Here is a 17,295-nt window from a genome sequence, read left to right on the forward strand (position 1 = left end):
ATGAAATCTAAGGGAGATTAGAGAAGTGAGAAATCCTAGAAACACACTAGAGACAGTTTGTGAAATGTTTCATAATCATGAATGATGAAAAACAACAAAAATGAAAATTTCATGTTGTTCAAGGGGTCGGATCATGCTGTCAGTCGATTGTCTGTACATCACCGAACAACTCAGGTTTTAGGAAGCATCTCAGGCTTTTTTTTTTTTCATTGCACACTCTGACTGGTACCATGATGTAGCTGATGCAAACATGGTTATGTTTTGCTGGTAATTTCAGACTGCCTGGCAGACAGACGAATACAGAAGGATACTTCAGGTATTTAACCAAGTGGATCCCCTATTTTGCAAAACCATACTAAAGGTCCTATTTGCTCTCTTAAATCCCTTTCCATGTGATTCTACGTGCATGACTAACGCAGCTACTGATCCAGAGGTGAAATGCAGTGAATTCCCCCACAAATTCAGGCACAACAACACAGTAATAACAATAATGGATAAGATCTCAGCCCCAGTTGTATTGGGGCAATCCTGCAATGCATCACTGGGATTTGAATACCCTGTTGCTGTGGATGTTGACTGCAGTAAGAGCTGTATGTCCTGCTGCCAGGGTTGTCACTGGTTTGGCATCTCAGGGAAATAAAGCACGTTAGTGCATCTTTCTGTAAAAGATCTTGGCCAGGGCAAGTCTTATGGGCCAGATCTCAGTTCTTCCTGCTTACATAAGACATATCTCAGATACATTACAAACCTTAGACACACAAAAAACCAGCCCCTTGTCCGAGGTTTGTAACATATCTGAGGCTGTCTGGATGCAGCGACTGAGCCAAGCTCGTTTCAGATCTGAATTGTTAATTATTAAGTCTATATGAGGACAGTTGTGGGGATTATGCAGAGACATGTATTCCCCTCATCCACACTGAGCCAAACAGCCAGAATCATATTGTTAGGCTGCCAAGCAAAGAGTGGCTAAGTGGAAATCCTTCACTTACTGTACATTTTATGGACATTGGACTGGTTTCTGTGCAAACAGGTTGTTGTGTATTAAGTGAAAAGCTCAGGAAACACAAGAGCTATTAAAGAGATCCTCACAAATGGCCTGTTCTATCCTCAAGTATTAAGGATACAAGAAAAGTTAGGAAAAGGAAATACTCCCTTCAGTTTGCAACCACAGTAACAGCAGCTCACAGAAACCACATTATGGGTTCTGGAGGGATAAATGACCAGATAAATGAACATTTGGCCAAAATCAGCATAAAAACCTAGTGCTGCTGTGGCTGGTAGCAGGGACAGGACTAAATTCCTCTAAACTCCTGAGTAAAATTCGTGTAGATGCTCAGTCCTCATCTTGCCTCAAACTTCTTGCTTTTATTAGCAGAGGAAACAGTTCATTCTGTTGTTACAGTGGTATCCCAGAGATTTTGTATCTCTTTATTCTCCTCCCTTTTTACTTTGTAGGCTGAGGGGATCACAGCCTGGTTAGAGAGGCATCAGTCTATTTTAAATCATTCAAAGTTAGTGTAAAAGTATCCCAACTTCAGCAAGGTGTCCTTTTTACTTTTCCTTAAAACTTAGATTTAAATTAATTTCTATTTTATTTCATCTTATGTGTTCAAAATCTTACAGAATGACCAATCAGTCTGGTCTTTCCTACCATTTCAGACTTGAACTTCCCATGGCCCATTTTGGCCAATATGTATATTTTATAATACAGCTGAAAAATCAGCATAAACAGCCATATTTCAATAAAGAAACTAGAGCAAAAATTGCTGATCCTCTCAGGCAAATAAAATACTCTTTTTAGAAACCTCAGGAGCTTCAATTCCAGTGCACTCCCATGCCCTGCAATCCCATCACTCAGCTTCAGCCGGGTAAAAAAGTATAAAACCAAATACTTAATCCCCTTTTTTGTGAAGGCCCCAGCTCAGTAAAGGTCTTCTATGTGTTTATTCAAGGGATTATTGGTGAACGTGGGTTCTCATAGAAATCTCACTCAAAATTTGCAAGAATTAAAGTGTATTTGTCAAGCTAAGCATGGAATGACGTTTCTAACCAAAGAACTGTTTAAGCAACTAAGATCTGAAAAGTAGTCCTTGCTCATTCAGACAATCTATTTGATTCCAATGGCAAGCATATTAAATCTGGTATGGAATTGCAAGGGGTCCTGCAAGACCTGTGCCCAGTTTTTGTTAAGCTATAGTTCAGAGGGCACTCCCAAACGTGTATAGGAAAACATTATCTCTTTCTCTACCACTGCTATGCCCTGCCGATAAAAGTTTGAGGGTTTTGAATAGAGCAAATTTAGTTTGTTCTTTTTTTCTTTTTTGTTTGGCTTGACCTAATTTCCAATCCCTTTTTCAATCTCTCCTTAGACTCCATCTTTTGCTTTCTTGTAACTTTATTCCATTGTAGAGAAGACTAGAAGCTTCTGCTGAGTAAGAGACCAGTTCTAGTGAAGTGATGTCTCTTTTGAGCCTCAATTTATGTCTTCTTGACACTTCTGAGATAAATCAGCAGGACTTACCTTTAATGAAGTATCTCCTCTGACAATTGATGCCCAAAGGAAACACAGATTGTGCCTTTGCAAGGCCTGAATTGTCAAAGTCCTCAGAGAGCTGATGTTCTGCTGTGTCTCAGGTCTGGAGTTTTGGGAAGATGTTAATACATGAGTCTGGCATTACAAGGACTCTGCTATTAGAATTTTCTAGACTTGGATATTCTCCTTATGAGTGCAGTTGTGTTTACTGGTATCCCAGCAGTCAAGCAGACATTTCTGCCTCAGCATTGAAATATTTTATCTGGAGGATTCACAGGCCTGAGAGTGGAGGATAATTTTGTTTATGGTTTTGTTTTTGTTTTGTTTTTTTTTAAGTCAGGAAAATAACACATTAGCATCAGTTTTCTAGTCCCTTCCAATGCCTGTTTCTATTTACCTGGCATAAACTTACTCTTCTGGGTTTTGCACTTTGCACTGATACATCACCATACCTGGACACGAGCATCAGCACTGGTCCAGAACTGCTTTTGCTGCCATTCCAGTCCCTTAACACAGTTTTTGACTCAATTAACAAACAGAGGGAGCTGCAAAATCATTCATGTCATTACTGCCACTGAATGCTCTTCAGAATGAGTTTCTTAAGGATATGATCCTTAAGAAATGGAGGTTGCCAAGAAAAGCCTTGTAGTGCCGTGCTTTACGCAGCCTTAGTGCTATAAACGGGTTCAAGATCTCTTCTGATTCAAAGGTGTGTCTGCAAAGCTTATCTTTGCTCCAGGGGAAGTCTGACATTAGTTACCAGCTCTTGCAGGTCATTGACAGAACTGTGTGGAGAAGTTATTGCTTGTCAACCTTTTACATGCCCAGGCAATATCAAATATTTTAATTTTTAATAGGTTTTACAATACACTTTTAATTTTTAACAGATTTTCTAACTACCTGATATGCCTGTTTAGCCACTGTGTGTTATAGATATGAAACTGTTGTAATTAGAAAAGTTTTATGTTTTTACTAAGACCTTGTTTGTTTTCCCTTCAAGAACAAACAAACCTCAACTTATGTTGATTTCTTAAAATATGTACTTAACTCCAGTTTTCCTGTGTGTAAAACTAGCACAAATTGTTATTCTTTATATTTCCTGCTTACTAAATGTCATTTACCATAACTTACAGTGTAAATGAAACTGAACCTTCTTTTGAAGCATCCAGAAGGTATTATTTCTTTTTTTTTAGTGTATCTTAATACACGCATTAATTCCTTCAGAATTTCCCCAAACCTTCATCTTTGTACTCTTCAGCCATCTCTGTTTTCTTACCATGTTGATGATTGTTTACTGTGGGATTAACTGACAGACTGTGTTAAATCCAGTGGATCTCAATCTTCTCCAGTTATTGCACCACTACCTCAGTCTTGTCTGAAAGATGTTCGGTGATTCCAGGTCCCATTTGACAGCCCTGGGAGTTTATTGTGCTCCATATTGTGCAAGACAGGGCCTCTAGATGGATTTGAGACATCATCATGTGGATCCTACTGTGTGTTTTGTGTGTTCTGGGGTTTGTGCTGTACCTAACCCAGGCTGTGTCATAGAGCAGGTCACAGAGGGAGCTGAAGTCAAGCAGTGCCTCCACCCCTGGCTCCAGGGAAGGGGCCTGCAGGTTTAAAAGAAGGACAAGCCAAACTGAAAACATGTCATAACTGACAGAGAAGTAGTGGCACATGGAGCTGTGGTTGGGAGACACACCAGGATTTGCTGCCTGATAATCCTGAGGACACATTTTGTACTAGTGCATCCTGAACTGCTTAGACGCCTCAGAGTTTTGGGATACTACTGATGACTTCTAACCAGCTATTTCTCATGCCCCTGCACCCTCTCTGTTGACAGCAAATCCTAGATGTTTACACACAAAGTTAACCAAGTGCTTTGTTAGAAGCAATAGCAGCAAAGAGACTGAGAAGGAACCCAATTGTGGCCTTCCAGAACATAAAGGGAGCCTACAGGAAAGATGGAGAGAGACTATATCCAAGGGCCTGGAGTGACAGGACAAGGGGGAATGGCTTCAAACTGACAGAGAGGAGGTTCAGATTGGATATTGGGAAGAAATCCTTCCCTGTGAGGGTGGGGAGGCCCTGGCACAGGTTGCCCAGAGAAGCTGTGGCTGCCCCATCCCTGGAAGTGTCCAAGGTCAGGTTGGATGAGGCTTAGAGCAACCTAGGCTAGTGGAAGGTGTCCCTGCCCATGGCAGGGGGTTGGAATGAGATGATCTTTAAGGTCCCTTCCAACCTGGGCCACTCTGTGATTCCATGTTTCTGTGATAAGCGTTCAGATCCATGAGGGGTGAACCAGTTCACCACTCCTGCCTCACACACCTTGGGCACCTCAGAAAAATATCTGACATTACACGACCTCTTTTGCTGCTGTACATTGGCAAAACAACCAGAAGAAAAGGACATGCCATTAGGTATTTAGACACATTGAAAGGATGTCTTAAAAATACTTGGGAGAGTGCAGTGATTCCTTCCCAATCTGTATTAAACTGTTCTCTTTTCCAGTATCGTGCCAGTCCACTGAGGATCTAATAGACTGAAAGTAAAAAATCATTCACTGAGAGAAAACTATTTTATGTGTGTGGTCACCTAAAATAATCTAAAACTTCAGAAAGCAGCAAGTCAAGTGTACTGATGCCATTTGAACAGTGTCTTGTCACATATTTGTTCTGACGTTAGAAAAAAAAATACCAAATAACTATTCTTATGAGAATATAATAATTTTTATTATTTATTAATTTGCCTTTGGATTGAAATTGCAGTTATTAGATTGAGGTAGGTACCAGCCATTTATAGGAGAATAGAATACAACCTAGAGTGTAGACTTTGCCATCAGGGGAGAGAGTGGGTGCTGTTCTAACGAAAGTATCTAATTTAAAATTTTTCCCTTCATTTTTGTAACAGTTGCTTTGCTTATGTGTTCCCCTGTATTTCTCTGAATGCACATTCATAAAATTAATGTTAAAACCCCGGATTCTCAAGCATTGCATAGTGTGGCTGCTTTCCTTTTTGCTAATGCTCTGTGTCTGCCTACAGTAGAAACAGATACTCCGTGGCTTATGCAGCTCAGAAGCCGTGGCTGCTGAATGCAACCGTGGAGGAAAACATCATCTTTGGGAGCCCTTTTAACAAACAGAGGTAAATATCAACCTTCTTGCAAAAACACCTGGCAGCTCCTTTTAGAGAGGGTTTGTTTTGGGGGTTTTTTTGGTGTACTCTGGAGTAAGTTTGTGGATTTGGAGAAATATCTATCAATGCCCATTAACCCTGGCGTGGGCTTAGTAAACCTGGTTTTATCCATCTCAGAGGAAGGTTTCTGGTTTAAGTGAGCCTTTCAAGAAGATGTATGTGAGAAATCACACAGGCTCTCCATGGGATACAGAGGAAGCCACACCTCTGATTTCCAAGGTGAGATGAATCCCATCTTTGGAGTCTTTTTTGTTTAATGGAGCCTGAGGTTGCCAGAGGACTCTGGAAATGGGGATTCTAGGCACGTTTCCACTGAGTTTATGTGCTTATCCTGCTGTGATCCAGTTGCTGGAGCACTTTTTTACAAAAACAGTGCACATATGAAGATGGGCTCCTGCAAGGAAATAACCTTAATTCTTCCTTTAGAAACACAGGAGAAGGGGGTGTGACAGCTGAGGTGCACAGCTTCTATTGTGTCTATCCAGCTGCTTGTATCCTTCTAAAAGGTCAGTTAAGAAACGTGGAAAAAGTGACTGGACTTAAAGGAAAACAAATTGCTGATGTTTTCAAAGGCAACATCCTCTCTGTTTTAAGTTATTAAAAATACATCCCGTTCCTCTCAGCCTGTGCTTTGTTAAGATGGATGAGTCCATCCTGACTCAATAAAACTTGACCACAACCAAATGCCTCAAAATCCAGAGAGGCACCTAAAATTTCAGGGACCGGCTTCTTTGGCTACCGCATCCATCAGCCTAAATTCACTTGATTCAAAGAGGCAAGGCTGAATTATACCCCTCAAATAGCCTGACCCCAGCTGCTGATTAGCAGGTCACCTGTGATACCCCACAGACCTAGAAATCTCACAGCAAATTTCAAGGCTTTGCAAGTGGTTTCCTGTTTCTGGCGAGATCAGAATCACTGCAAGGATCCTTTGTCCTGGAATATGACTGTGAAGAAAATGAAGAGGCGCCTAAAGGGGGGAGAATAAAAACTCAGTGGAAAATGGCTTTAAATCCTCCAGAGTACAACAAAACAGCTCCATGATAGGGAGAAACATACTCAATATTTTATGTAATTAAATCTTTAAAAAGCAGTGTTGTCAATAAAGATCTCTAATAAACATGACATGTTTTACAATGCTTAGTTTACAATGCTCCGGGATTAGCTGCTGAGTAATCATTTTGCCCTTCTGATTTCTGCAATTATCCATCCATCACAGAGCCTTAATAACTTAGCAATGAATTCTTTTTTTTTAGCAGAGTAAGTGGCTGGTTAAATAATTGCAATGTCTGTGTTGTTTTTACAGGTACAAGGCTGTTACAGATGCGTGTTCTCTGCAGCCTGACATCGACTTACTACCATTTGGTGATCAGACAGAAATTGGAGAAAGGGTAAATAACACAAATGCTTTAATCTCTGCTTGGCCTTTGTATTAAGAAGACACTCTCGGGTGTCACTCAGACAAATCTGATCTCTGTTGGGCTGCCAGACTGGTAAAAAATTGTAATTTACCAAGGCTCACTGCAAAAAGAGTTGAAAACTTTATTTCCTTCAGCTGTTTCTCAAATGGTATTTTTGGAGCAAAGTCCCTGTATTTTGCATGCAGAATTTGATGCTTGTATTTGTTACATTTTTCAATCTAAAAAGCCTACTGTGCTCAGAGCAGCTCTTCCTAATTTACACTTACCTGTGAGTAGTTGCTGAATAATAATTTATCTTCTGATGTTACATGAAGATTATGCTTGTTTATCAACAGAATTAGCATTTTAATTAAGTTTTTGATATTTACTGGAGCTATGTATAATTGTAAGAAGTCACATTTCCGGAGGCCTGTCATAATATTTATTCAAAGATCCTATTTTTCATCCATTATACTCATTAGGGGATTAATTTAAGTGGAGGCCAACGACAGAGAATCTGTGTTGCTCGAGCACTCTATCAGAACACCAACATTGTCTTCTTGGTAAGATTCTTCTTTTCCACGTGGAGCAGGGAAAGTTAGTAACAAAATTGTCATTCCATATATTTATGTTAGATTTAGGAGAGCTACAGGGACTTGTGTTCAACTCCAAATACAAATTGTGCAGGTAGGAAATAAGCAGCCACCAGAGGCAGCATCAAAACATACTGGGAGACTGATGGAGGTGGAATTTCCTACTCAGATTAACACTGGAAGAGTAGAATAGATTCTCTAACTCCAAGTGAAGATCAGTTTGGTTTAGAGGAAATTAGAAGAGTTGCTAATTCTGTTTTAACTTTCCTGTGCCAGTTTCCCATCAAAGTTATTAATTAAATTAATTAAAAATTAACTGAGTTTATTGTTATGAACTGAAGATCAATGGATTCCAGTTCCCTGTTTTGTAGTGCAGGCCTCTGGCTGGGTCTTAGTCATTAGAGAGAGATGAAACATTAGCAATCCTAGACACTTTCTGATTTTAAAATAATATTTTAGAAATAAGCCTAACTTTTGTACCCTGTTGTAATATTTTCTAATTTGATTTGATTGCAGGATGACCCGTTCTCTGCACTGGACATTCACTTAAGTGATCATTTAATGCAGGAAGGGATTTTGAAGTTTCTACAGGAAGACAAGAGGACTCTTGTCCTGGTGACACATAAATTACAATATCTGCCACATGCTGACTGGGTAAGAGAAGCAGTACCAGGGTGCAAATCTGATGAACATACACTTGAAGTTAACACCATAACACTTGATGGAATTACTACTTCTCTCTGTAATAGATTCCCTCCTTAATTCCACATGCCATGGGGCCACCTGCCACTTTAACAAATACAGATTTTGTAGTGGAAGAACTATTTTATTTTCACATTGTTTATGTAGCTTTTGTAATTGAAATTGAATCAAAGTTAATTTTGATTTTGATTGCAAATATGACTATTATTTATTATGTCTTGTCCGTGCTTTTTACAGGTGCAGCTAAACTTGGCTTAAAGATGTTTCAGTGTTTCAGTTTATGGGCTGTGCCAACAAAATTAAGAAGTTATTCATAAAATGTTCAATAAAGTGGGCACAGAAATTTGCATAATGGCAATGCCACCAATACTGAGACATGTCTTGTAGGATCCAGGTCAGTGATTATGGTATTTATGTTGCTGAGTGAATCTATCAGGTGCTTTCTCCCCTAGATCATAGCAATGAAGGATGGAATGGTGCTTAGAGAAGGGACACTAAAGGATATCCAGAACAAGGATATTGAGCTCTACGAACACTGGAAAACTCTGATGAATCGCCAGGATCAAGAATTGGAAAAGGTAAATAGACATTTAGACAGGGATGGCTTTTCTGAAAAGAAATATTCTCCATTTAAATTAGAAAGAACCCACCCCAAACTATGTCAGAAGAAGTTTTCAACTAGGCATTAGGGCAGAACTGCATGACCTGTAAGGAGTTTTAAGGACTGGAGTAGGTTTTCCAGAAAGTGTGTGGTACATCCATCATGGGTGGTTTGTAAGGACACATTCCCCAAACCACCTTTTGGAATGTGGTGCACAGCTCATCCTTTGGTGGGCCATGGTATCTCTTATTCTGTTATTGCCATGAACATTTAGGATTCTCTAAAGGCTCTTTCTGAAGTTTTATCAGTCCAGAAGAGAGAGAATGAAAGACTGGAAGAAAGAGAGAGGGGAGTAGATGGACAAAACAGGATTTTCTGGAAGTTAAATCCTAAAACACTGCGCTTTTCGGTTCTGTGAGTGAAGTGACCCCAATAAAGTTCTCTTTGAGGTTACTGTTGGTGCTGCCACAGTGGCAGAACAGGTAAGCTCTAAATGAATAAATACATTTCCTTATTTCAGGATATGGAAGCTGACCAAACTACTCTTGAAAGGAAAACCCTCAGAAGGGCCATGTACCCCAGAGAATCCAAATCCCAGCTGGAAGATGAAGATGAGGGTATGTCTTATCATTTCACTTTATTTAACCTGTTCCTATGTTTCATTGCCTTTCCACTTCAATAGCTGACAATTCTTAGCTATGAAATATGAAGATGACGGTGACACTTGGTAATAACTGGGAAGTCCAATACTTTGAGCTGTTTATGATATGATTTATTTAAGGAATTCTCCATGTATTTGTGTAGGGATAGGGGTGTCACAGCACAAGCTAATTTCTTTGCTAACTCACACTGCCTGGAGTTATTGAGGGATGAGAGAGAAGTAAAACAACAGAAATAATTGTAAAGAGAAGAAATTGGGGTAGTTGTCAAGAGCAGGGCAACATTTCCCTTCCTCAAGTGCAGCCTGCAAGGCTGTGAGATGTATATTCTTATTATCTGCAGAAAAAAATTAAATGTCTTGTTTATACACCTATGAAATATGTATCTCTCACTAATTGTGTTTCAGTGTAACATGATCAACTATTAGATTATCACAGACAAAGCTTTAGTACTCTTGATTGAAGGGAAAATTGAACTTTTTTGTGCAACAGATGTTGGAGCCTCTGGATGGAAAGGATTGGAGGGCTTTCTAGAACCTTCCATGCGACCCAAATTGCTCTACTGACTTTAAAATAAAAGCAGCTGAACAGGTTGGGAAAGGCCTGGTCTCTGCTATAAATAGTCAGTTTAACTAAAATTAACAAAGCTGCAACAAGTCAAAGACTGACGAACTATAGAATTGCTTAAAGAGCACTTGGGAAAGTCTTATGAGGATATGTCTGAAGTGTCTGCTGTTTTTAAATGACAAACTGAATGTTTTCTTTAAAATTAAAATTTGAGACAAGAAAAAAGTCACCCAAATCTAGTAAAACAAGCTAAAATTCCTAGTACTGAGTCCCAGCTAAACTTGATTTAATGTCTGAGTCACAGAGGAAGAAGAGGAAGAGGATGAAGACGATAATATGTCAACTGTCATGAGGCTGAGGACAAAGATGCCGTGGAAAACCTGTTGGAGATATCTCACCTCTGGAGGATTTTTCTTGCTCTTTCTGATGATTTTCTCCAAGCTGTTGAAACACTCAGTTATAGTGGCCATAGATTACTGGCTTGCTACATGGACATCCATGGACAACACAAATGAAGCCAGGAATGCTGCTGATGATAAGGTGAGCCATATTTTGGAGGATAAAAAGAAAGAAAGAAAAAATATTCTAAAGTAATTATTTGCTGTTCATCTAGTTAGGTTGGAAAGATAATAGATGGAGTAAGCTTGGTTATTATATAGGGTGGACAAATCCTTCATGTTAAAACAAGGCCATTCAAATTTTATCCATCTTTTCGAACATGCAAAACTGAAACATGTTTGAGGGTAGAAAAATAACTGACCTTTCAAAGCAAGGGACCTCATACTAAACTTTTCCTTCTGAATTTTTTAACTCCTAAGTCAATGACCCCATTTTCCTAAGTACTGGCTGTCGAGTAATGTCCTGCCAGAAAAAAAATTTTAAAAAAATCTTCAATTGTGCTACTTAAGTACAGTCTGCTTATAGCTGTAAATTTGACTAATATACAATATTGCAGTGGAATCCACTGAGTTAACTTTCAGAAGGCTTGAACGTGTTATAACCCTGTCAGATGAGTCTAGGATTTGCTTTGGGAATTTTATGATACTTGAACTTAATAAAGTGAAACTTTCCAATCTCTCTCAAATGCCTTAATTCTTGAGTGGTTCTACGTTGGTTGACTGAATTTCTTGGCCAAAAATGTGTGATCCTTTCTATTTATCCATTTAGTTCACCTTCACAGTTCTAAGAACTATCATTTCATGGCCTTGAAGGGTGTTCATCAGTAGGGTGAGGGCTCTTGGAACTACCAAAACTTCTGCTTATGTGAACTTACTATATTGCAGTTCAGTCGTAGTTTTTTATTTCCCAGATATTATATAGGATAATAATTACAACTATGTAATATAAGTGATGTGATATAGTAGCTGATTGGTACCTTGGGAACCTCCTAGCAGAAAGCAGAAATGGATGTTTATTTCTAGGATTGATGTGTTTGTCATTTTATCAGACTTATCATGTAGCTGTCTTCAGCATCCTCTCCGGAGCTGGGATTGTCCTTTGCCTCATCACATCACTGACTGTGGAGTGGATGGGCCTCACAGCAGCCAAGAACCTACACCACAACCTCCTCAACAAGATCATCCTTGGACCCATCAGGTACAGCAGAAATTATATCCCCCCTGAAAAGCTCCATGACCAAAACCTGCCCTCTTTGTACCTGGGAGGGCACTCCTCTGAACAGCTCTTGTGGCTGCCCTGTTTCCTCCAAGGCCTCAAAAAGTGAAAATAACTAGTGAGTGAATTAAGGGGGGGGGGAAATTCCATAGCAGAACATGTTAAATTCTTCCCCCTTCTTTATCTGGCTGAAATCTGTTGGATAACTGGCAGCCCTTCAAGGCTGGAGTGTCAAGGGGCAGTTTCAAGCTTCAGGACACCCAAACTCCAGCTCTGAGCAGTGACATGGTGACAAATGACACCAAGGCTTCTTCTGATGGCCTAGGACAGGTTTTGTGGATGACAACAGAGGCAGCAGGATGGCCAAAAGGATGCATGAATAACAAATCAAGTTATCCCAGTGCTTCCATGAAACTTCTGGGATTGGTGACCTTTATCAGGAGCCAGGGACAGGCTGAGATCAAGAGGAGATAAAGCTTTTTTCTGTGAGGGAAATGCCAAAAGAAGTATTTGGACAGTCAGGATGCAGATTTTATATCTGTTGTGTTACTTGTATTTACTGCTTGGTTTTAGAGAAAGGCTGGAGATAGCTTTCTGTGTTTTGTCTGACTGGACTTTTTACCCAAGAATGGAATTACTTTACAGGTAACATTTTGGTTTTAATTTGTTCAACAGGTTCTTTGATATGACTCCATTGGGGCTGATTCTAAATCGTTTCTCTGCTGACACAAATATCATTGACCAGGTAGATGCATCGATATATTCTGTTTTGTTACACCTTGGCTTTGCAAATTTTCACTTAGATACTGAATAAGGGCATCTATTAAAGGTATGTATTATTAAATGTATTAAAATGGTCAGTAGAGAAAAGCATGGCAAAATAGGCACTGGGAGTGATAAAAATAGAAAGTAATATGGGCAGGTAACTATAAAATTAAATGTAGTGAGAGATGGAGACTCTCCATTTCTTCATATGCAGATTAGTTGCTTCTGCTGGAAAATCTGGATTAGCAAAACATCATATTTTGAGCTCAAAACAGGAAAGAGGATAGAATATAGTAACTTTAACTGTATAGGAGTAGATATGACAAATAAATGTTCCACCCTGGCACATATGGATTTAGAGCATTCAGGGGAAGGAAAGGATGTTTTCACTATGGCTGTGCATTAAAATTTTTGGATGAGCAGTGAACCTCAAAGTGAGAGTGATGGGTACGTGGAAGAAAAATTAGGAGGTTCTAAAAAAGTTCATTGTGTTTTTCTAAATACTTAGGATATGAAGAACAATTTTTTCTTCTTTACCTGCTACCTAAACAAGGTGGAAATGGCTCCTGGTTCCCCAGGAGATTTGAAGGTCTGACTTTTAGAAAAAAAACCCAAACCCACTGGCTCATTTATTTTTGACATTTGGCTATTAGACTCACAGAAACATAAAGGCTCTTGACGTAAAGAGAATATTGATGACCGCACAGTGGTATCATTCCACTTTCCCGGTGGTCTTCTATGGGAAAAAGGCTATTATAGTGATTTTTGCCTTATGTAAGTCTTTTATTTCACTGTAGCACATCCCTCCTACGCTGGAGTCCCTTACCAGGTCCACCTTGCTCTGCCTGTCAGCCATTGGGATGATCTCCTATGCCACCCCATGGTTCCTTGTTGCCCTCGTGCCTCTCGGGATAGCATTTTATTTCATCCAGAAATACTTCAGAGTTGCTTCCAAGTACGTATTAAAAAAAAACAAAAAGAAAGCCAAAAGTCAAACAACAAAACCTGTCCTGAAAATTTCTCCTAAAAAAAAAAAAAAATGTGCTAAGAATTGCGATGGAATGTGAGGCTACAGGAATAAGGGGAAAATGGCCATGGCATCCTGCTTCTGATCCCGAGGCTTGAGTTTGGGACATACACAGGAGGATTCTTCCAGGTGACCTGACTACAGATGGGATATTTAGGGAAGTAACACCGGTTACATCACTTTTGTACACTGTTGTGTACACTGAGTCAGATGAGCATGAAGTCTGCTAATCAACTGAGCCAGCTTGCCTCTGGTCAAAGCTCCTCTTTGACCTTCTGAGGGTTAGTAGAGAATGGAAAACAACTCCCTGGATTAACATCAGTCGCTGCTTTTTCTTCATATTGGAGGAAAAATCCTCTACAGAAAGTCATTTCCACTCTACAGCATTTCATATCCATATTCAAACCATTTTGACAGTTTGCCTGGGTATAAAAAGTGCAACTTTTCAGCAAAAAGAGCATCTTGATTTCTTAGACTCGCACTAAATTCATTCTGTAAAACATCTTAAGCAAGCCTTTTGAAGGTTTTTTCTTAAATTGGATCCATTCTTCTTCCCCTTTTTTTTTTTTTTTTTGGATTTACACTACTCTCTGATACTTAAAATTACTCACCAAGGCACCTGCTGACTTGCAGGGAGGCCAAAAGAATCTGTCATTATTAGCAGGTTATTATTATCTGGCCTTATCTTTGCAGTAGGCACATGCTACAGCATTAGCTGCTGTTTTGTAGCAAATAAGAAATAGATAAACTAGTAGTTTCTTATCCAGAAAGAGTTGTGTCAGTTATTCTCCTTAAATCCATGGAGCAGGGTGGGCATAGAGCAACATATTAATAATTTTGCTTCACTTTACCCTACTTTTCATTGTCTTTCCTCAGAATTTTCAAGATTTATTCTTAAGAAAATGACATAATCGGAATTCATAAACCAGGAAAATGTTTAAATCTGAAAGAATCTGCGTAATTTCTCTGAGGTTTTTCCAGAAACCTTGCTCTTATCCCACCAAACCTGATGCAGCAATAACCATGCAAGCTAGAGAGAGGTTGATCACCCCTCTAAGTCAGCACACACCTACACAAGCACCCATGGGCTCTGCAAGACCATAACTACCTCAGCCATTTTATTCCCTTACTTTTCTGGGAAAATCTGTATGAGGAGTGTTGGGGTTTTTTTTAATTAATCTGTTTAAATTAAACTCTTTTAAATCACTTGTGAGGCATTTGGGGTTGGCTTGTGTTCTTTCAATGCAAAACAGAAACCAAAAAAATCCAATTTATTTCTATAAAAATCAGTCTTGGGAAATTTAGGAGGAAGGAACAGCTTCAGCCAGTATTTATAACTTACTTGCACACAGTACTTTGCAGGAATATAAGCTTCACTAATTTTTAGAAATGCAAATATTTACAGTATTTCTTGCAGCACTTTGTTGTATTTTCCATTACATCTTTCAAAAACTTCTGTGTATTTTCCATCATAAATTTGAAAGATATTTATCATCAAAACATAAGCAGTGAAATCAGCTCTGTGTACTGCAACATTCAGCATCATGGAGCACTTATTTCTCCTGGCCTATCTAATGCAGTGTGCAAACATAGCAGGATTTTGATAAAGACTTTAAATCTCTAATGATCTGGCCTCTCTTCTGTTTATACAACTGGCTGCTGTGCCAATGGCAGAGTGTTACAGAAAGATGGATTTTTCTCCGTGGTTTGGAAAACATTCCTGTTTCAGGAGACTGGAACTCTTTGGACTTAAATATCATTGCTGCAAGCAATGGTCTTGGAAGTACCATTGCTGAGTAATTGAGGAAATTCATCATTCATATTATTTCTCTGTCAGTGCTGTCTCTGTTTCAACCAGTGTGGTAATTTAAAACTGCAAATAGAAGGTCTGCTATTATCATCTGTTATATTTTACATTCAGCATGTTGTGGTACTTACAGATATGGAAAATGAAGCCAGATTTATATGGAAAGGCACCTTTTCTTTTTGTTAGACGGGCTGGTACAGTTGCAATAAAATAAATAAACTTACAGACATACAAACCCTGTTTTATACCTGACCTAAGAGTCACCAATAACATGCTCCAAAATTTAAAACCAGCCGTTCTGAATTTAAATTCATTATATTAATAAATTAGAATGTGTGAGAATAACAGGTAATTAGGATCTGACTAGCATGAATAGCAGGTGTTTACCCGGGAATTACATGATAAATTCATTATCACTGGGGGCCAAAGAGAAGCTCATCTGTGACCAAAAGTAGATGGAAGAGGTGACTGGGAAACGGTTCAAAGGTTCCTGTGGCAAGAGAGGAACATGATATTCCCATGCCAGTGTCTTTCTATACTACAGAAAGACAATTTTGTGTGTTCCTGAAAAGAATATGTGCAATACATGAAAGGTCCATCCTTGCCTGCTATGCAGTGAAATTTCTACAGACAGAGATGTTTACATTGTAATGGGTGTCTGTTGTGTTTTGTGCTCCCAGGGACCTCCAGGAACTGGATGACAGCACCCAGCTCCCTTTACTGTGTCACTTCTCGGAGACAGCTGAAGGCCTTACCACCATCAGAGCCTTTGGGTCAGTAAAACAAATTTTTACAGGGAGGCTTGGCTTTTGGTCTGGCCTGTGCAGCCTCCTTGGAGCATGTCTGAGGGCAAGTTCTTGGATTTGAGGAGCTTTCTTAAACTATCTCAAAAAAAAAAAAAAAAACCAAACAAAAAAGCCAACCAAATGAAGAAATTTTGTCTTCCTATAGCTTTTCCATGCCTTTAAAACCTTTTGCATATTTTCAGTAACACACTAATTATTTCTGTATTGGTTTTCCACTAAATTAAAAATGATTACGTATTTCGGATATGATATTTAGACTTTTAAGGAGTCTATTTTAACCACGCCTTGCCTGGGCAGCAGGGAGCTCTCTTTTGCCAAGCAGACACAGGCATTGCTCCTTCAGACTCCCCTGCTACATCCTACAACCTGTGTCCCTGAATCAGTGCTGTATTTAATGCACTCCCTGGGCAGGGAAACATCTTTATAGCACTCTCCAACTGAAAGTGTGCAACTTGGGAGACTTTCCAAGGAAACTACAGCAGAACAGAGCTTGATCTTAATATTGTAAAACCTACCCTTGCCAATCAAAATTGAAAAATAAATTCCAGAAGATTCAGGTAATTTTTTCAGCTTCCAATGCATGTATTTTTTCTCTACTTCCTACATGAAATACAGGCCAAATCCTCCTTGTGTATTCACTATGTTATATTTGGCATGACTGACCAAGTCCTAGCTTGATGTTGCTCCCCAGTAAGCACAGCTTGCACTCATCCTGTGCTATGTAGAACCCCAAACCAGAGCAGATCTCACTGCAATGCCATTTACACACCTCTCTGATCAGCTTAAGACTGTTTCATCACTTCAAGCTAAGCTTTAGGACCTGGGCTGTTAGTACAGACTGTTGCAGTAAGGAATGTAGAAGGACAAGTAGAAGTATTGCTGTGTTGAAGAGACGTGAGCCAGTGGTCAACAGGAAATGTCTTAACAAGCTTGATCAACCAGAATGACGTACTGAAAGAGTAAATCATCATTAAGGCCTGATGATGATGTAGCTGAGTGCTTCTTGAGAGGTTCAGAGTGACCTTT

General features: G+C 39.3%; 1 protein-coding gene across 11 annotated transcripts in view; it reads left to right on the forward strand.

Moving 5' to 3' along the window:
• The window catches only part of ABCC9 (ATP binding cassette subfamily C member 9), a 68,946-nt gene that overhangs the window by 34,989 nt on the left and 16,662 nt on the right, over positions 1–17,295 (forward strand). For 3 of the 11 annotated variants that reach the window (XM_027660707.1, XM_027660705.1, XM_027660706.1), the window contains 13 exons: positions 278–316; positions 3,667–3,705; positions 5,576–5,677; positions 7,035–7,119; positions 7,611–7,691; positions 8,238–8,375; positions 8,876–9,001; positions 9,545–9,641; positions 10,555–10,790; positions 11,698–11,846; positions 12,540–12,609; positions 13,427–13,584; positions 16,144–16,236. In XM_027660707.1, coding sequence (XP_027516508.1) covers positions 278–316; positions 3,667–3,705; positions 5,576–5,677; positions 7,035–7,119; positions 7,611–7,691; positions 8,238–8,375; positions 8,876–9,001; positions 9,545–9,641; positions 10,555–10,790; positions 11,698–11,846; positions 12,540–12,609; positions 13,427–13,584; positions 16,144–16,236 — 1,413 coding nt within the window. The remainder of the gene's footprint in view (positions 1–277; positions 317–3,666; positions 3,706–5,575; positions 5,678–7,034; positions 7,120–7,610; positions 7,692–8,237; positions 8,376–8,875; positions 9,002–9,544; positions 9,642–10,554; positions 10,791–11,697; positions 11,847–12,539; positions 12,610–13,426; positions 13,585–16,143; positions 16,237–17,295) is intronic. The other 8 variants (XM_027660711.1, XM_027660709.1, XM_027660708.1 and 5 more) reach the window with 7 other exon arrangements.

This window comes from Corapipo altera, unplaced genomic scaffold (assembly GCF_003945725.1).
Source record: "Corapipo altera isolate COAL_440 unplaced genomic scaffold, ASM394572v1 239, whole genome shotgun sequence".
In the NCBI taxonomy this organism is placed as follows: Eukaryota; Metazoa; Chordata; class Aves; order Passeriformes; family Pipridae; genus Corapipo; species Corapipo altera.